At 38.3% G+C, this 21518-nt stretch overlaps 1 protein-coding gene across 2 annotated transcripts in view; it reads right to left on the bottom strand.

Annotated features, from left to right (window-relative positions):
• Positions 1-21518, bottom strand: part of jar (Myosin heavy chain 95F jaguar) — a 633758-nt gene that overhangs the window by 274931 nt on the left and 337309 nt on the right. For both annotated transcript variants that reach the window (XM_090379849.1, XM_090379848.1), the window contains exon 17: positions 19490-19697. In XM_090379849.1, coding sequence (XP_090235975.1) covers positions 19490-19697 — 208 coding nt within the window. The remainder of the gene's footprint in view (positions 1-19489; positions 19698-21518) is intronic.

The following is a 21518-nucleotide window of genomic DNA, read 5'->3' as shown; positions in this document are numbered from 1 at the left end:
TACAGTCAAACCATTGATATCAAGTGGACCAATCTGATTCATCCCCTTCCTTTTACAGTTTATATAAGTAAAGAAGTCTTTGCTGTTTTTCTTTGCATCCTTTGCCAAAGATTTTTCATAATGTGCCTAACCTCCTTTGTGACTCGATTCAGACTAGCTTATATCTACCATAGGCTTCTGTGTTTCCTGACAATTTATGTTCATCCCATGCATTTTTCTTCTTTGCCACGAGTCTCATTAGTTCATCTGACATCCATTTGGGCCTAAACCTAGAGCAGTATTTCTTATTTAGAACAAAAAGTCTAGTAGTTTCCAAAATTACTTCCTTGAATGTTAACCATTTAGAATTTGCTGTTGGGAACATCATAGGTTGGTCCCACTGTATAAAACCTAAAAAATCTCCAAGACCACTGTAGTCGCCTTTACGGAAGCAAAAATCCCGCCCTTTACCCCTGATGTAGCTACATCTTTAAACAAATCCCACATAAGTACACTGTGATCACTGCCACCAAATGGTACCTTTATCTGTTCATTCAGACTAGCTTATATCTACCATAGGCTTCTGTGTTTCCTGACAATTTATGTTCATCCCATGCATTTTTCTTCTTTGCCACGAGTCTCATTAGTTCATCTGACATCCATTTGGGCCTAAACTTAGAGCAGTATTTCTTATTTAGAACAAAAAGTCTAGTAGTTTCCAAAATTACTTCCTTGAATGTTAACCATTTAGAATTTGCTGTTGGGAACATCATAGGTTGGTCCCACTGTATAAAACCTAAAAAATCTCCAAGACCACTGTAGTCGCCTTTACGGAAGCAAAAATCCCGCCCTTTACCCCTGATGTAGCTACATCTTTAAACAAATCCCACATAAGTACACTGTGATCACTGCCACCAAATGGTACCTTTATCTGTAAATTCTTAATGCATAATAATCACTGCTGATAATCAGATTGAGAATGTTACTCCAGCTTGTTGCCTCTCTAACATTCTGCTGTAAAAAACAATCATCCAATAAATCCACAAAAGAATTGCTAGTGTGCAAGTGACCAACCCACAAGTTCTAGTCTATATCTGAGAAGTTAAAATCCCCCATTATAAGACACTCTGATTTACTGGCCCACTTTATTTCTCTGTTTAATTATTCATTGTACTCATCAGAGTCATTAGGCCTATAACAAACTGACTCAACATTGCACTGTCCATCTATGTCAACTGGATGCACTTCCTTAGATTTTATGTGTTTCTTAACTAACAGCATAACCACTCCTCCCTTCCTATCTGTCCTTTCGGTACACACAGTACTTCCAAAATTCCAATTCTGCATCCCTTATATCTGAGTGGCACCACGTCTCTGATATCCCAACAATATCCACCTTGGATGTCTTAATGAGCATGTCAAATTCATCAAATTTATTTACTATACTCCTAGCATTGGTGTACATGCAAGTATACATTCACCTGTTCTTACTCTTAGTTATTCTAACACAGCCCATGTATTTACTTGTTTCATGACCCCCAGCAGTTCCTGAAATCCCCAGCAACAGGCTTTCCAGGCAGCTTCTCATTCCAATAGAAGCAGTACAAGAATCATTTCCTCCTCTGCCTGCAGCTACTGTTAATCTATTAGCCGATGAATCCCTCTAAGCTAGCAGTTTTCTGGCCCACCCAACATTGCCTCAATAGCATCGGCAAATATTCTTGCACCTCTTCTATTTAAGTGTATCCCAACCCTTTAGAAGCAATGTCTCCTCTTAACAAGCACAGACCATGCTGAGAAAAATTCAACCCTGTCAGCCCTGAACAATCTCTCCAGGGCCGAACTAATTGACAAGGCTCTCATCATATACTCCCTCCTATCGTGTCTGGGCAGTATAGCAGACACTTTCAAATTTAACCCTAACTCGTAACTTTTTTTTTAAGCATTGACCTGACTGACTTAGTAAATCCGCAAAATCTCTTACACTTAATGTCATTAGTGGCAACGTGCACAACAAGATGATATCTGCTCTACAACATCAACTCTTGCCCCTGGCAGACATACCCTGGTCCTATTCTAAATTTATATAAAACTAATACAAAATGTCCTTTATAAAAAGGACCTTTTAGAGAGTTAAATTGTTTAGTTATATATTAAAAATTTTAACTTCTGAGGTCTTCAAACGAATTAACAAAAAAAAAAAAAAAAAAAAAACCCACAATGTGTTACTGTGTTCAGATTAAGATATAAATACATTTCCATATCTTTTTTTTTCACTTTGCACCAGAAGGCAAAAACTTACATAAATTCGAATTTACGTAAGTTGGGGAGTGCCTGTACTTGTACCTAATCTTACTCTTAGCTACCCTAACACAGCCCATGTAATTACTTGTTACATGATGACTCCCAGCAGTCCTTGAAATGCCCAGCACCTTGATTTCCAGGCTGCTGCTCATTCCAATAGTGCAAGAATCACTTTCACCTCTACCTGCGGCTACCGTTAAACTATTATTCTTTGAATCCCCCCAAGCTAACAATTTTCCTACCTACCTAATAATACAATCGATACCATCAGCAAATATTCTTGCACCTTTTCTATTTAACTGTATCTATCCCTGTAGAAACAATCTCTCCTGTTAACAAGCACAGACCACGCTGAGAAAAATTCTATTCCACGAGACTTGCAAACTCTCTCTCCAGGGCCAAATTGATTGACAAGGTTCTCACCATATACTCCCTCCTATCGTGTCTGGGTAGAATTGCAGACAATTTCAAATTTAACCCTAACCCGCGACTTTTTTTTTCAGCATTGACCTATACTTGTTAATTAAGTCCACCGATCTCCTACTCTTAATGTCACTAGTGCCAACATGTACAACAATATCACCCTTTGTGCCCTTAAAAGATGATATCTGCTCTACAACCTCATCAAGTTTTGCCTCTCGCAGACATATCCTGGTCCCATTCCACATTTCCCTTGTCAACAGGAGAGACTGCTTCTACAGGGATGGGATACACTTAAATAGAAAGGGTGCAAGAATATTTGCTGATGCTATCGAGGCAGTGTTAGGTGGATCGGAAAACTACTAGCTTGGGGGGGGGATAAAAGGACTAATAGTTTAACAGTAGCCGCAGGTAGAGGTGAAGGTGATTCTTGCACAACTTCTATTAGAATAAGTAGCGACCTGGAGCGAGGGGTGTTGGGGGTTTCAGGGATGGATGGCAGTCATCGTGAAATAGGTGGGTATATGGGATGTGTTAGGGTAACTAGATATAAGTGCATGTATACCAATGCTAGAAGTATAGTAAATAAATTTGATGAATTTGAAATGTTGGTCAAGACATCAAAGGTGGATATTGTTGGGATAGCAGAGACGTCGTGTAACACAGATGTAAGGAATGCAGAACTGGAATTTGGGGAGTACAATGTGTACAGAAAGGATAGACAGGATAGGAAGGGAGGAGGTGTTATGCTGTTAATTAAGAAAAACATAAAATCAAAAGAAGTGCACCCAGTTGATATAGATGAACAGTGCACTGTTCAGTCAGTTTGGTGTGACATAAGCACTGTGAAAGCAAAAATAAGAGTAGGAGTGTGTTATAGGCCTAATGATTCAAATGAGTACAATGAACAATTGTACAGAGAAATAGAGTGGGCTAGTAAATCAGAATGTCTTATAATGGGGGATTTTAACTTCCCAGATATTGACTGGAACTTGTGGGTTGGTCACTCACACACACTAGTCAGACTTTTGTGGATTTATTGGATGATTGTTTTCTGCAGCGGCATGTTCGAAAGGCAACTAGAGAGTGTAATACTCTTGATCTGGTTATCAACAGTGATCATTCGTGTATTAAGAATTTGCAGATAAAGGAACCACTAGGTGGCAGTGATCACAGTGTATGATGTGTAATTTACTTAAAGATTTAATTACCCTCATGGGTAAAGGAAAGGGTTTTTGCTTCCGTAAAGGTGAGTACAGTGGTCTGGGACAGTTTTTAAATTCTGTACAGTGGGATCAACTGACGACGTTACCAACAGCAAATTCTAAGTGGGAAGCATTCAAGGAATTGATCGTGGATGCTAGTAAAAGTTTCATACCTATTAAGAAATATTGTTCAAGGTTTAGGCCTAAATGGTTATCAAATGAACTGATGAGACTCGTGACAGAGAAGAAAAATGAATGGGATGCATATAAATTATCAAGCCACTCAGAAGCCTATGGCAGATATAAGCTAATCTGTAATCAGGTCACAAAGGAGGTTATACACGCGAAGGCAAATTATGAGAAATCCTTGGCAAAAGATGTTAAGAAAAACAGCAAGGATTTCTTTACTTATATAAACTCTAAAAGGAAGGGGATGAATCTGATTGGTCCACTTGACATCGATGGTTAGACTGTTGATGATCCTACTCAGATAGCAAACAAACTGAATGAGTATTTTGCATCTACATTCACACATGAGAATTATTAAGGTTTGAAAATGGCAGAAGGTTATCAAATTGTAGCAGGGTACGATTTTGTAATAACTGAATGCAAAGTGGAAGAGAAATTGTTGAAGTTAAACATAAGAAAAGCACCTGGGGTGGATGGGATCTATCCAGTTATATTAAAGGAGGCAGCAAAGCAACTAGGCAAACCCTTAGCCATAATTATGAGAGCATCCTTGGACTCAGGGGAGGTTCCCACGGACTGGAGATGCGCAAATGTATCCCCAATTCACAAAGGGGGATTGAATGGTGACACGAGTAATTACAGACCAGTTAGTTTAACTTGTGTTCCGGGTAAAACAATGGAGTCACTGGTTAAAGATGCATTGCAGGATCATCTAGACAAAGACTACAGCAATAATTCAGACACAGCATGGGTTTGTTAAGGGAAAGTCTTGTCTGACAAATCTGATTGGTTCTTATGATGTGGTTACAAAGGAAGTGGATGCAAAAAATAATTTTGATATCATATACAGTAAACCCCCGCTATTTGCGGGGGTTACGTTCCTGAGAAATGTTGCGAATACCAAAAACGCGAATACTGAGTTATGGCTCCCATAATAATAAAGGGGTTCTGTTCTAAAGTATGAAATATATAAGAAAAACTAGTCTAAAATTTTGTCTATGTATGTATTATATGTATCTTCATAACATGACTTTACATAGAAAGTACATGGTGAAATGAAAGCATATGGCATCGAAATGAAAATAAGAAACAATTTAATATTAAATGTAATATTTATTAGAAATTTCAAACAAATCTTTCAAACCAGCGCCTTTGCTAGCAAAAAAACTTATCCCGCCAGTGCTAATCAACAGTTTCGCTAAATTTTTGATAAAGGAGTTTTGCCTTTTCACGAATGATGAGTGAATTTAACGGAATTTTATTTTGAGTTAAAGGCTTTAAATCCACAGATTTAAAGCCTTTTCCATTTTTTCTAATTTAACATCACGAGTTAGAGCAAATTTTTGAAGCAATTAGCGCGTTTTTACGGACAGTACGGCGGATTTTTTGATTGATCGTACTGTTGACTCATTGATTTTATGTTTTGTCACTCAAGAGACACTTTCACCATTAGAAATTTTGTCTAATAACTCAATTTTATTCGCTGATGTCATCACCTTCTTTGATATTTTCATATTTCCCTTGTTATTCGTAGCCATATTTTTGTACGGGTAAAAAAGAACTTGTCCACAATAAAGGCACTTTCTTCCATTAACACACTCGAAAAAGTCTGTTTTACACTGCAAAACAGTAGATTTATAAGCATATAAATTAAAAGCAAATGACAAAACCTTCCACGACAAGCGCATAAGACATACTGAACAAGGATTAGCGAGAAACATCCATGCTCGCGATTTTGTCACCCCTCACCCCCACCCACTGAGCGCTGTTTTGACCGGGAAAGTTAATTTTAGCCACGCCCATGTTTTTTTATGGCAGAAAATATTCACGGCATTTTAAAATTCACATTTTTTAGGTTTCATTTTACATTAAATCATAGATCGCAAATACAGATACCGCGAATAGCGGGGGTGTACTGTATTTGGATTTCAGGAAAGCTTTTGACACTGCTGCACATGGAAGACTATTGTACAAATTGGAGCAGAATGGTATTAAGGGTAAGTTGCTACAATGGATAAAAGGATGGTTAAATGGGAGAAGACAGAGGGTAGTAAATGATGGGTGCTGCTCTCTGTGGACTAATGTTATTAGTGGAGTCCCACAGGGTTCGGTGTTGGGTCCACTGTTGTTTTGTATATTTATAAATGATATTGATGAAGGTATATCAGGCTTAGTCTCGAAGTTTGCAGATGATACAAAGGTTGGCAGGGTTGTTAATGACAGTAATGGCAGTGTGCTACTGCAACAGGATCTAGATAATTTGTGCAGATGGGCTAAGAAGTGGCAGCTGAAGTTTAACCTTGACAAATGCAAAGTACTGCATATGTGTAGAAGTAACCAGAGTGAAAAGTTTGTTATTTTGTTTGTTGGGGCATTAGCAACTAAAGCCATATTGCTCCGTGAATATGCAGTGGTCATTCCCTGACTTTTCAGCATCCTCCGTATTTGGTGGTGATGGGTTCAAACTCCGGTCTAATCAAGAAGCGTGTGCTGCGCACTGCTGCTCCCTCCCACCTGGCTACGGAGGTGCCTCAAAAGAAAAGTACCAACTGTGTGGTACTACACTTAAGGTGGTAGAAAATGAAAAAGACCTGGGAGTAATTGTGCAGTCAGATATGAAGTTTTCTGAGCAATGCAGACAGGCTGCCAGGGCAGATCATGGCGTTTTGTCAATGATATATAGGAATTTTGTTAGCAGGGAAAAGGAGGTGATTGTCCCTCTGTATAAGGCAATGGTCAGGCCACGCCTTGAGTACTGCGTACAGGTCTGGAGGTTTCATTTTAGGAAGGATGTCGATTTGCTTGAGTGTGTACAGAGAAGGGCAACAAGATTGGTGAGGGGAATGAAGGGATCCTCTTACCAAGAGAGGCTAAAGTTCTGCAAATTGCAGTGGCTGGAGACTAGGCACCTACGCGGTGATCTGATTGAGGTGTATAAGGCCTTGAATGGGTTGAGCACGCTGAATTCTGATGAGATCCTTCCACTTGTTCAGATTATGAACCTAAGGGGGCATAAATTCAAATTAAGAAAAGACAGATGTAGAATAGATGTGTGGAAATTTGCCTTTAGCCAGGTGGTTAATTGGTGGAACAAACTTCCATCTGTCATTGTGGAAGTTGATAGGTTGAATAAATTTAAGGAGGAACTGGACAGGCATTTGGAGGGAATGGTGCAATTTTTTTTTTTTGGCTGATGTTGCATAAGCTCATATACTTGCTTTCTTGCATCACATGCCACTACTACTACAATATATTTACTGTTTCTCTGACAATTGAGTCATCAACCATAACTAGCGCCTATGGACCAGTGCTGTTATTTGGCTTTTAGGAGCATTAGCAACTAAGGCCATATTGCTCCGGGATATGCGGTGGTCATTTCCTGACCTTTCCGCATCCTCCGTATTTGGTGGTGACGGGCTCAAACCCCGGTCTAATCAAGAAGCGTGTGTTATACACTGTCGCTCCTTCCCACCTGGCTACAGAGGTGCCTATGGACCAGTGCATTGTGCCATGAAGATTGCTGCTGTGTTATCTGGTGCACAAGAGTGAGCTCTGGCATTGAATTTTAAATCCTTGGAGGGCATTTACCCTACTCTTCAAATGCTCATAGACACTCATCAGAATGCTATTCCAGATAGGTCTGCAACCATTTCACAAGTTGCATATTTTTTTAGGCTGTGATGCATTGGAGAATCATCCCCTTTGGTTCTACTCCAAGCCACGGCACTCCTGTTACTTTGTGCACATTGCTTTGCTGCTCTAGTCTGGGGCATGATTTTCATTTAAATACAATTTAATTAATTAACAATGAAAATTGATAAGGTTAATAAATTTTATTGATTTATACTTGACTATATAATACTATACTAGGCTAATGCAGTGACACATATTACACTATCTAGTTTTACGTTATACCTTACGCTATACCATAACGATCACAATGGTAAATTAGTTATATCCTTAGCTAAATACAAAAGATATATGCCCAAAAAGTGATTAAAACCTTCAAACTATTTATTTATTAAATTTAAAACTCCACTGTTCTTCTGTGCTATGATATTTGTGCCAAAACACCAACAATAGCGGCATGAGCAGAGAGTCATAACTTACAAAATCACTAGCTAACTTTAAAAAATAAGCTAATGGACGTTACTAAAGCCTATTTAAGTATTTGTAAAAACACAAATTAATATGTTAATTAATCAAAAATATGATAAAATTTCAAAGAAAACTTTTTATTTGTGTGCAGGAGCTCAAGAAGTTCATATCCTCACACCTATAGTCTCGTTCCCAGACTCCTTTGGGAAGGCAACACAATTGCCTTATGCCAGGAGTCCAGAAACTGGTCTTCAAGATAGATTCTACTGTAGAGACAGTGCAGCTGATCCATAGATTCTGATGAAAGATGTTTATTTATACCATAATGGAAGTCATCTGGCCTAACAGCACTTGCCTGGGATAAAGATAGTACAGCTATTATTTCCCATTCCATGAAAGGTTGGTTATAGGCCTCACAGTTATTTGAATGCAAATTCAAATGCTGTTTTTTCAGCTTTTTATTTAAGGGCCAGAAACTAAGGGGGGGGTATGATGTTTCAGTAGGCATTTTAGCACATGTTTCCCCCCTTAAGTGTTTGCAATTGCACGTCTGTTATGCTCTAGGACTGATAAAGGATAAGATGTGTATTTCGCCTTCATTTTCCAGACTTTATCAGAGACGAGTAGGCATCACTGCCTGGGTGATGGAAGATTGAAGTGGATCCAAGATTCCTTTTGACTCTGACATCTAACATAATATGTTTTAGCACATGATTGTCTCTGGTGGGCTATATCGACGAAATAATCCTCCACACCGTGATTTGAGCCTTTCTTGCTGCTGCACATTTTACCCTGGTTTTAGAAATAGTGGAAATCGAGTCAATGAATTCAGAATTGCAATTGCATCAATAATGGGCTCCTGACTGACTGTGGTCAAATTAAATGTTTTTTTTTTTTTTTTTTTTTTTTACGAAAACCCCAAAGACGAGAGGTATTAGAACCTATAGTACTTAGTACCATGCTTGGGTTGGAGGTTGAGAAGATGAAAGATGATATTTATTGACATTAGACTTCAACTTCTGTAGACTGTAATTTTCAGGAAAGACATATGAAAGAAGGTTGATCCAGAAAACAACAGTTGAACAAATAAACGAGGAAGATGAAAAGTTGGTTCTGTGAGTTTGAAGTTGGACAATAAATAGATGTTGGCTGGTGGCGGCACGTGTTCGAACTGTTTTGAAAGAGATAGCGGGAATAATAAAGCCAATTCAGAAGAACAGTGCCATCTATAGAAAAGGCATGCAGCAGAAACAGTACGTCTATGAGGCAGCGAGTGGAGAGACACTGTTAGAGAGGAGACATTAATTAACCTAACTGCCCTCTTCGCAATGGAAGCTAGAAGCCTAAGAGAGGTTTTGTGGGCCGCCCCATATGTGTGAATAATATTCCAGGCTAGGGCGGATTTGCGATTTGTACAGAGTGAACAGCTGTTCGGAAGAAAAGTAACACCGAGAGCGAAAGAGAAAACCAAGTTTTATATATGCAGCGGAAGCAATATTTGTGATGTCCTTGTGCCAAGAGAGATTAGAAGTGAGGGTAATTCCCAAAAGAGATATATCATTTTGCCTAGAAATCAGTGTCACCAAAGATAAGCATAGAGGCAGAAGAATCCTTTTTGCGAGATATAAGACAAGACTGAGTTTTAGAAGGATTGAAATCAACTAAGTTGTCTTTGCCCCATTAGAGAATTACCTGGAGATCGGCATTTAAGGAATTGGTAGCGGATATTCAAGAAGTTGAAGCTGATTGAGCAGGGCAAGGTTTCTCAAAATGGAAGTGGAATGCAATGTGCTATCATCGGCAAAACTATTGATCGAATTTCCAGTCAATGGAAGAAGGTATTTTAATATACAAGAGGAAAAGTGGGGAAAATAACTGAAACTTGTGGGATACCATCATTAGTGGAGAAGTTAGAAGACAGAGAGCCAGCTATCATCACCCTCAGTGAATGATCAGAGGGAAAATTGGATAACCAATTACAAAAAACAGTTGGCAAACCATAAGATGGAAGATTGTTTAGAACACCTTTATGCCAAACATGATTGAAAGCCTTTGAGATGTTAAGAGCAACTGCCTGTGTTTCACCGAACGTTTCCATTGAATTTGTCCATAAATGGATAACATAAGCCAGAATATCACCAGTGGATCGACAGAATCCATACTGGCAATTGTTGATCAGACGGGAGGTTTCTAGGTAGTTTGAGAGTTGGCAGTTAATAGAAAGAGTAGAAGTAACTGCAATGGGATGATAATTGGATGGGAGGGATTTGTCACCCTTTTTAGGAACTGGCTGGATATGAGCAAATTTCCAAGCAGAAGGAAAAACACCTCAGGAATAAGAAAGTTAAAAAAGGCGGCAAGGAACAGGAGTAAGTTCAGAAGCACAAGGTTTGAGAACAAGTGGAGAAATACCATCAGGACCTGGGGCTTTCTTAGCATCAAGATTTGTCAAAATCCTTCTGATGGAAGACCACAGGAGACATTGAATAGAGAGCGTTGGGAATGGTGAGAGGTGTTTTACCAAGATCATTAATACTTGAGTTGGAAGAAAAATGGGATGCTAGCAGGTCAGCTTTATCCTTTGCTGCTGGAACGAGTACAGAGAAGGGCAACAAGATTAGTGAATGGAACAACGGGGTGCTCTTATGAAGAAAGGCTTAAGTTTTGCAAATTACAGTGTCTGGAGACTAGGCACCGGCAAGGTGATCTGATAGAGGTGTATAAAGCCTTGAATGGTTTGAGCATGCTCAATGCTGATGGAATTCTTCCTTTTGCTCAGAATAATCACCTGAGAGGGCATAAATTCAAATCGAGGAAAGACAGATGTAGGATAGACGTGCGGAAATTTTCCTTTTGTCAGTGGGTGGTTGGTTGGTGGAACAGACTTCCATCCCTTGTCGTGGAAGTTTATAGACTAAACAAGTTTAAGGCTTAGCTGGACAGGTATTTCGAACGAACGGAGAAGGGGTGAAGTGGAAGTGGTTTTTTTTTTTTTTTTGGCTGATGCTGCATAAGCTTGCTTTCTTGCATCAAATGGCTCTACTAATGCTAATGTTAATGCTAATATCATTAATGCCAACGTGTACAATTATATCCCCTTTTGTGCCCTTAAAAGATGATATCGCTCTGCAACGTCATCAATCTTTGCTCCTGGCAGACATACCTTGGTTACTTTACATTGTTCTGTAGATGGTGGTTGTGGGGGGCGAAAGCACTGATCGAGCCCAATCGGCTATTGAAATGGATGGGGATACTGTGAATGCCATTTGTGTACCAGTTGATTGATATTTTTTGGTTGCTGCAGCATAGGTAACTTTTGGCATGTTGAGCATAACTTGCTTCCTAGCTTCTTGGTAGGTGACCTTTTTTTCAACTTTGTATTTTTGGATGTTTTTTCCTAACCTCCAGAGTTCACATGCTTTTGAATACGCTGGGTGCTGGCCTTTAGAATTTGGGCATTGTGGCATTTCTGCAGTGCAGTCCGTTTGTGAATGGGCTTTAGAGCCACAGTTTGGGCAGGTGGAGTCCCCTCGACATACTGTTTGTGAGTGTCCAAATTTTTGACGTTTGAAACAACTGTTTGGATTGGGAATGTAGGAATGTACTTGGCAGTTAAGGTATTCGACTTTCACACATGATGGTAAGGTTGGTGTACTGAATGTTAGAATAATGTTCCAAGTGGGAACAAGTTCACCATCTTTTCTTAACATTATTTGTTTGGCTTGAACGACTTTTTGCTCTTGTAATTCTTCTACTATCTCATCTTCAGTGACATTCATCAGATCCCACTCTGCTATTGCTCCTTTGGAGCTATTTAATGTGGCATAAGGGGTGACCTGTAGGTATTCCGCCAAAAGTTGACAATTTCAGCAGAGCCTGGGAATGCTAACGTTTAGTTGTTTCAACTAGTAGATCTCCAGAAAGTAATCTTTTCACCATTTTTGGTGAACCAGCCACACTTTCTAAACATTTCTGAATTAGAAATGGTGAAAGGGCACTCATAGATTTGGATGAAAGAGAATGCAATACGAGGAATGTTGGATATTCGTGTTCATTCTCATTTTTGGTAGTCTCTTCGATTGGGATGTGTCACGTTTGGTTTCATTAATGTCATGACATGAGCGTATGGGCTCAAGTGCTGGGTAGTTGTCGCAATCCATGGTTGCTCCTTTTAGCCCAGGAGGATAACTTTTCCTCTTGGTTACTGGCCCCACCATGTGGAGGCAGGAGGGGGTGCCACCAGTGACCAAGCGAGAAGAGATCAGTGGTTAGTGTGTTATGTAGGTTAGTTCTATATACAGGAAGAAGAAAAGGTACCTTTCCTTTCTTTTGAAAAGCTTACTTCACTTCTTTATTGAGAAGAGTAGTAAAGAAATAACTTAGTAAACAGAAACTTGAAAATTCTCTGAAAACAGCTAATTCTAGAGAAGGCGCTTTGATCAGTCGCTTCACACTCGGGGCCGAACCTTCCTTGTGCACGCACACACACATGGAGGGAGGGAGGGAGGGAGAGAGAGAGAGAGATGTTTGAAATAGCATGATAACTCGCTATTTCAAAATTTACAACCTATTACAAGGTTTACTGTAATTTGGAACCTGAGGCTTATAGCCCTAAAGTGCTTTGTAATCTTAATTACTTGCACATTGCTAGGCATTGCTCATTCTCGGGAATTATACTTTGCAACTGAGTTGTCATCATTGCATCACCAGGGTACATGCTCATCCACCAATGAGGAGCCAACAAGCTCCGAAATTTAGCTGTGTGGGGTGGCGGTATCTGCCGAGAATAAGTAACAGTAGTCTTCTCCATTGGTGAAGCAATTCAAGGTAGTGCAATATCAGAGTTTTTTTTTTTTTTTTTTGATTTGGTAGTTGTTGGCGCATCGGCTTCTGTGGCCATATTGCACCTCCCAAGGTTTTTTGCAGTACTTTGATCCAAGCCCGAGGCGGGAATCGAACCCGCGACCTTTGGGTTGCCGGGCAGGTACTTTACCCACTCGGCTAGGCCGGTCGGCAATATCAGAGTAACTCGTTGTGAAGGTATTCACAATATGAGATGTACTTAATGATGCCAATTCCTAGTTACTTAGTAGCTGGCTTCATGTAGAAATGATGCACTTGCACTAACTTACACGTCAAACAGGACTTTATTATTGTTATTAAGCAATTATAAATACTATTATTAGTAATGTGGCACCACAATACTAATAATGTTACTTAGTAGTAATATGGTATCATCCAAACAGCCATTCTGGTGCTTCTTGGCTCCTCACTAGTATATCATTTGGACCCACTGACAATTTCACTCAGAAGATGAGGGACACAAAAAGGTACAAAATTCCTAAGTTTTCAGTATTGAGCTAATTAATTGCTCTGAACCTATCTCAAGAGTTCATATTTTAACTATAACAGGGTTGGCTATAACAAGGATAGACAGGATAGGAAGAGAGGATGGGTTATGCTGTTAGTTAAGAAGCACATAAAATCTAAGGAAGTGCATTCAGCTGACATGGGTGGACATTGCAATGTTGAGTCAGTCTGGTGTGGCATAAGCACTGAGAAAGCAAAATTAAGATTAGCAGTGTGTTATATGCCTAATGACTCAGAAGAGTACAATGAACTTTACTAAGAAATAGAGTGGGCCAGTAAATCATCTTATAATGGGAGACTTTAACTTCCCAGATATATTGACTGGAACTTGTGGGTTGGACACTAGCAAGGCTTTTGTGGATTTATTGGATGATTGTTTTCTACAGCAGCATGTTAGAGAAGCAACTAGAGGGATAATCAGTTCAAGTGCCTCTTGAACTGATTATCAGCCTTTTGATTATCAGCAGTGATTCTTCATGCTAGGTAACAGTGATCACAGTTTGCTGATGTGGGATATACTTAAAGATGTAACTACCATCAGGGGTAAAGGGAACGGTTTTTGCTTTCACAAAGGTGACTATAGGGGTTTCAGACAGTTTTTAAATTATATACAATGGGATCAACTGATGATGTTACCAACAGTAAATTCTAAATGGGAAGCATTCAAGGAAGTAATCTTGGAAGGTACTAGGCTTTTTGTCCCAACTAAGAAATACTGTTCAAGTTTAGTCCTTAACGGATGACAAATGAACATATGCAATTCGTGGCAAAGAAGGAAAATGCATGGGATACATATAAATTATCAGTGACACAGAAGACTATGGTAGATAAAACTACTCTGTAATCAAGTCACAAAGGAGGTTAGGAAAGCGAAGGCAGATTATGAGAAATCTTTGACAAAGGATGCAAAGAAAAAAAGCAAGGACTTCTTTATTTATGTAAACTCTAGAAGGAAGGGGATGAATGAGACTGGTTCACTTGATATCGATGGTTCGATTGTTGATGAATCTGCTGAGGTTTTTTTTTTTTTTTTTTTTTTTGTAGTTGTTGGCGCATCGGCTTCTGTGGCCATAGTGCACCTCCCAAGGTTTTTGCAGTACTTTGATCAAGCCCGAGGCGGAATTCGAATCCGCGACCTTTGGGTTGCCAGGCAGGTACTTTACCCACCCGGCTAGCCTGGTCGGCATCTGCTGAGGTAGCTGACAAACTGAATGAGTATTTTGCATCTACATTCACACATGAGGAAGTCTGTAGGGAAGTGGAGGACAGAAACTTATCAAACTCTGGCAGAGAGCTAAATGATTTTGTTATAACTGAGAGCAAAGTGGAGGAGAAATTGTTGAAACTGAACATAAGAAATACCTGGGGTGGATGGGATCTATCCAGTTATATTAAAGGGGGTAGCAAAGGAAGTAACCAAACCATTAGCTATAATTATGAAAGCTTCCTTGGAGCAGGGATCCCCATTGAATGGAGATGTGCAAATGTGTCCCCAATTCACAAGGGTAGATTGACAGATGACACGAGTAATTATAGACCTGTTAGTTTAACTTCTGTTTCAGGGAAAATAATGCACGATCATCTAGACAAGACTGCAGTTATAGTTTAGGCACAGCATGGGTTTATTAAGGGGTAGCCTTGTCTGACCAAGTTGATTGGATATTATGATGTAGTCACAAAGGAACTGGATGCAAGAAATAATTTTGATATCATATACTTGGATTTTAGGAAAGCTTCTAATACTGTTGAACATGGAAGACATACAAATTTGAGCAGTATGGCATTAAGGGCAAGTTGCTACAATGGGTAAAAGGCTGGTTGAGTGGGAGAAGACAGAGAGCGATAATCAATGGACACTGCTCTTTCTGGACTAATGTTATTAGTCCAGAAAGAGCAGTTAAGCTTGTAGATGATACGAAGGTTGCCAGGGTTGTTAATTATTGTACACTACTGCAACACGAAAGTTGAGCAGATGGGCTGAGAGGTGGCAACTGAAGTTTAACATTGGTAAATGCAAAGTACTGCATATGGGTAGCAGTAACCCCAGAGCAACGTACCATCTGTGTGGTACTACACTCAAGGTAGTACCTGGGCATAACTGTGAAGTCAGATATGAAATTTTCTGAGCAGTGCAGACGTGCTGCAAGAGTAGCTCATGGTGTCTTGTCAATGATATACAGGAACTTTAGCTAGCAGGGATAAGGAGGTGATTGTCCCCTTGTATAAGGCAATGGTCAGGCCACACCTTGACTACTGCATACAGGTGTGGAGGCCTCATTGTAGAGTTGCTGGAACGAGTACAGAGAGAGGCAACAGGATCGGTGAGTGGAACAAAGGGTTGCTATTACAAAGGAAGGCTTATGTTCTGCAAATTGCGGCACCTAGAGACTAGGCAACTGTGAGGCGATCTGATTCAGGTGTATAAGACTTTGAATGATGGGATTCTTCCTCTTGCTCAGATTACTCACTAGAAGGGACATATTCAAATTGAAGAAAGACAGTTGTAGAACAGACGTGTGGAAATTTGCCTTCAGCCAGCAGGTGGTTGATATTTGGGACAAGATTCCATCTGTTATAATGGAGGTCAACAACTTAAATAAGTTCAAGGCAAAACTAGACAAACATTTGGAGTGAATGGATGGGTGAAATGGGAAGGATTTTTTTTTTTTTGGCCAATTCTATATAAGCTTGCTTTCTTGCATCATATGCCTCTAATAATGCTAATGCTTTGCCAGAGAAGTCTTTGGCAAAGCGTGCTTCTCCAGCCAAAAAAAATTTCTAAGTTACTCTGAGAGAGAGAGTCCAGAGTAGAAAGGAATCACCAAGAAAGAGAAGAATCATGATATACAGCTCAGCACCCTGGGTGCGCCAAGCCCATACTCACCAGATGTGAGCCCCTGGGGTAATTGTTGAAGCTAAACATTAAAAAGGAGCCTGTAGTATATTGAATCTATCCAATTATATTAAGGGAGGCAGAAAGGAGTTAATAGTAGTAATGGCAAATGATGCAAGAAAGCACACTTATATAGCATCAGCCAAAAAAAAAAAAAAAAAAGTACAGTTCAGCCCTCCATATCCTCAAAGAATTTGTCTAGTTCTCCCTTGAATTTATTCAATCCATCCACTTCCACAACACGATGAAAGCCTATTCCAACAATCAACCGCCCACTGGCCGAAGGCAACCTTTCACACATTTATCCTGCAACCTTCCTTCCTCAACTTGAAATTATGTCCCCCCTCATATTAATGGTATTTTCCACTTGCAGTCTCAGCAAGTGGAAAATACCATTAATAATCAGCTTGCTCAATAATTAAGTGATTAAACACCTCAATTGGATCTCCCCACACAGGTGCCTAGTCTCAAAACACTGCAGTTTGCAGAACTAAACCTCTCTGGGTAAGAGCACCCTTTTGTTCCCTTTGCCCATATGGTTGCCCTTTTCTGCACCCATTCCAGGAGATCTTCATTCTTCCTAAAGTAAGGCTTCCTTACTTGTACTCAACAAGATGAGTCTAACCATGACCTTATACAAAGGGATAAACTCCTCTTTATTCCTGGTAGAAAGGTTTCTGTATATCTCTGTATATCATTGATAAAACTCCATGAGCTGTCCTGACAGCATGTCTGCACTGCTCAGGGAAGTTCATGTCAGGAAAATTATCTCCAGGTCTTTTTCATTCTCTACTGCCCTGTGTGTAGTACTACACAGTTGATGTTACTCTGCAGTTACTGCTGCCCATGTGCAGGAGTAACTGCAGAGTTACTCCTGCAGTTAGAACTAGGCAAGCATTTGGAGTGAATGAATGGGTGAAATGTTTTTTTTTTTTTTTTTTTTCGCTTGATGCTATATAAGCTTCCTTTTTTGCCTCATATGCCTCTACTAATGCTAATATGAATACTGAAAACTTAATGTTTAATGAAAACTAAATACAAAGTATAATGAAAGGCATTTATGTCTCAAATTTTAAGTCATGAGTAATTTGAGTAATTATGAGTAATTTGTATTATTCATGATGAAATCATGAGTAATAAGTGTAATACTTGTTAGTAACGTAGTGTCTCCTTAATTTCCTATCAATACCCTAAGATAACATTCAAAGTGTGATATTCCAAAAGGTGTAAAAACATAGGTTTTCAACATTTAGCTAATTAATTGCCCTGTGCGGGTCAGTAGATTTCACTTAAATCCATTTTTATAAAAGTACAGGAAAAAAAGAGGCAATGCTCTCTCAATCCACGCAACCTTACAATTTAAGTGATCATTATCTTTTATTTCAATCTATTTTTTTTTTTAAATTAATTAACATTTATTACAATTAGCTCAATATGTAAATCTTAATTATTTATTTATTTAAGTTCTCACACCTTTTAGCATCTCTCATCTTGTGAGATAAATCACTGAATTGCTGTACTGGTGAGGTGCCTAGCCTTCCACCAATACAGTGTCAGCAAGCACCAAAATTGTTACTGGTTCAGAACAGGAAGCACCACAATAATAATAAGTAAATTACACATTTATTTTTAGAGAAGTGCTGCTTATTAGTAGTGCAGCATGGGACAACTCACTGCCTTATAATTTGAGGGATCAGTGGCCTGTTAAAATGATTTGGCATAATTTTTTTCTTTTGCTATGGAGAAAAAAAAAAAAAAAAAGGTTTAGAGGAAATCAGCTCAGTTCAGGAATTCTTGTTTTATACATACACACACATATATATATATATATATATATATACAGTAGATTCTGACTATTTGGGCCACTGGTTAATCGGGATAGCCGTTTATTTGGGGCAAATCTTAAAAAACAGAACCCAATCGAGAAAATAGCCAGGGTTTACTTCGCTTAATTGGGACAACATGCCGTTTAATCGGGGCAAGAGAGCATAGCACTGGAGATTACCCTACGATTGTCTCCAACTGCACCACGTGGTTCGGTCGGATTTCTGGAGGTCACAACCATAAAACAATTAGCAGTCACCTGTTTATTGGGCGTTTCTGTTAGTGCAATCTACCATAAATGGATAGTAAACTCGATCTTATTGAATTTGTGATAATACTGATAGCTGGAATTCCGTGGGTTATTATGGTGAAATGAGTTTACACTTCCATGAAATCTTCAATCATATTAAATTTTCAGAATCTTCTCTTCATTCTTATTTTTAAAGCTTCGTAACTTATTACTCCGTTCTCACTTGCGCGTATCGTGTTTTTTGTTATTGATTGCTTATCTTTTTACTGTTTTAAATTTTAACTCCCACCCACAAATGTCAGTGAACAGAATTGTCAACTAGTTCGTATGTACATAGTATAGTACGTATTAATTATTCCGATTATCACATATATTCTTCCGATTTTCACATATCATTTAATTTTTTAATTGGTAAGGTAATAAAGGGTAAATTTGTGCTTAATATATCTTTACTTTTATAGCCTGGATAATATTTCTCCTGTTTTCGCTAATTAGAATCGCTGTTTAATAGAATTAAAATTCAATTCACAAACGTCATCACAATGACCGGCGCTTACTACACATCGGATAGTGAACGGTACTTTACTATGATGACTTCATCGTAACGTGATTTGATCGTACAGTGAACCAATTGTAAACCAGGGGTCCGCTGAATTTTTAACTTTTTTTACTTGAAACTTCGGATAATTGGGGCAGCTGCTTAATCGGGCCAAAATGCACTAGTCCCGATGTGTCCAAAATAATCGGAATCGAATGTATATCTATCTTCATTCAAAGAACGTTTTTTTTTAAATGCATGAAACTGGTTGAAATGTGTGTGTGTGTATACATACAAAGTCATTGCAGACATAATTATTATATCACGTATCCAAAAATACAGAATATAATTGCCTTATGGCTGATAATATTAAATGAAATATATTACAGAATAATTGTATTTTGGAGTAGTTTTCTTACATTTTATCACAGATAAAGCACACCATTGGGCTTTCTTCCACCTTGAAGCTAATAGCCATTTTCTTACTTTCTTTATGAGCACTGATAAATTCTCAGGATCAGATTTCATTATCTGGTCAAATTCTGCAAACATTCCTGGACGGAAGAATACTTTGGTCAATCCAAAGCAGAAGTCATTTTCATTAAGTCCAAGGGCCTTAAACAGAGCCTGTAAAATTGAAGTTTAAAATGTAAAAAAATTAAGTATTCAAAACAATCATAATTACAACTTTTGATATACAGTAAACCCTCGATTTAAAGGACCATGATATAACGGATTTCGGATTTAATGGACAGGACAAATAATAATACAGTAATGTACATATTAATCTCAACCATATTATTTTTTTTTAGGTTAAATAAAACTTCAGTGTTATTAAAAATTAATAATAATTACCTATTTCCATTATTTGATAATTATCTATTTTTATTTTTATAATCAAATTCAGGAAATTGTTTTTTATTCTTTCTGAAAACGTGTTCAAATAGCTGTTTTCCCAGATTACAGATAAGAGCAGATGGTGACTTTCTGAAACTTTCTTTAGTTGAAAGTGACTCAGGACACTAAACTGCAGGTCTACCAACTCGCTTTGGTTTAGTCTCAGTTTGCCTCAACCTATCGTGCGGTCAGGATGTATACAGAGTGTTTCTGTGATTTCTGAATTGTGACTTTATTTATTAAATAATTTTGCAATCTTTACAATTGAAAATGGCATCAAGTGATAGAGGAGTTAAAAGAAAGTGAGTGAACTTAAATGTGGCTCAGAAATTAGAACAAGGTGTCTGAGTAGCATGTGTTTGTGAAATTCACAGTGTAAAAAAACAAACTGTTTCTGATATCCGTAAATCAAAGGCCAAATTGCAACATTTTATATTTACAACAAAATATTACATATTCTTTATTTTAATTTAATAATTTTATATTGTACAGTACTGTATATTGTATTAAACCTTTTTTTTTTACATTAAGAATAATAAAAAATGCGCCCCCCCCCAGGTTAATTCGATTTAATGGACTTTCGGCATTAACGGACACCCCTTCTTCCCTATTAGTCCATTAAATCGAGGGTTTACTGTACTTTATTACTTAAAGTAAAAATATAACTACTTCATTCATTCAATGTACAGAGCCTTAATAAGTTACTGGTACAAGACATGAACTTGTTTATTTAAATATTACTACTATAACATACTGAAATTCAGAAGGTGCAAGGCTATGAAACACTTTTGTGGCATATAGAGTCTTGCTAGCTTTTTGGTTAGATAGATATTAAATTCCCCTAATTTCTAAAATGGTTATACTAATCAAACCACAAATATATATGTTGTTTGTTTACCACCATGGGTATTTAATTTAGGTCACTAAGGGGGTTAGGAAAATTAAAGCAGGTTATGAGAAGTCCATGGTTAAGAATGCAAAGAAAAGGTAGAAAAGAATTCTTTGTGTATATTAACACGAGAAAGAAAGGGATGAATAGCATAACTACTTATAATCCTTTTCAGGTTGCTGAAAAATTCAATAAATCTTCTATATAAATATTTACATTCAGGTGTGAAGAATATTTTTGGGATGGGAACACTACAAATATACCAAGTTATAACCGGGAGTTAATGATTTACTTATAACTGAGAAGAAAGTGGAAGTGAAATTGCTAAAAGGAAACAAGCATCTGGGGCTGATGGGATCAATCCAGTTATATTAAAAGAAGCAAAAGAATTAAGCAAACCCTTGGCCATAGTTATGAGAGCATCCTTGGATTTAGTGAAGGTTCCCACGGACTGGAGGTGTGCATATGTGCTTCCTATTCACAAAGGGAGGGGGGAATCAAAGGGCTACATGAGAAATTACAGACCTGTAAGCTTGACATCTGTTGTAGGAAAAATTATGGGGTCAGTGGTTAAAAAAGTACTGCAGGATAATCTTAATAGGAATGGAATTATATGGAAATCACAGCATGGATTTAAGAAGGGGATCTGGATCCTACTAATA

This window comes from Mastigoproctus giganteus, chromosome 8 (assembly GCF_048544385.1).
Source record: "Mastigoproctus giganteus isolate SK-2022 chromosome 8, ASM4854438v1, whole genome shotgun sequence".
NCBI lineage: Eukaryota > Metazoa > Arthropoda > Arachnida > Uropygi > Thelyphonidae > Mastigoproctus > Mastigoproctus giganteus.
Note: the sequence above shows the minus strand (reverse complement) of the source record. Positions and strands in the feature narration are given on the sequence as shown.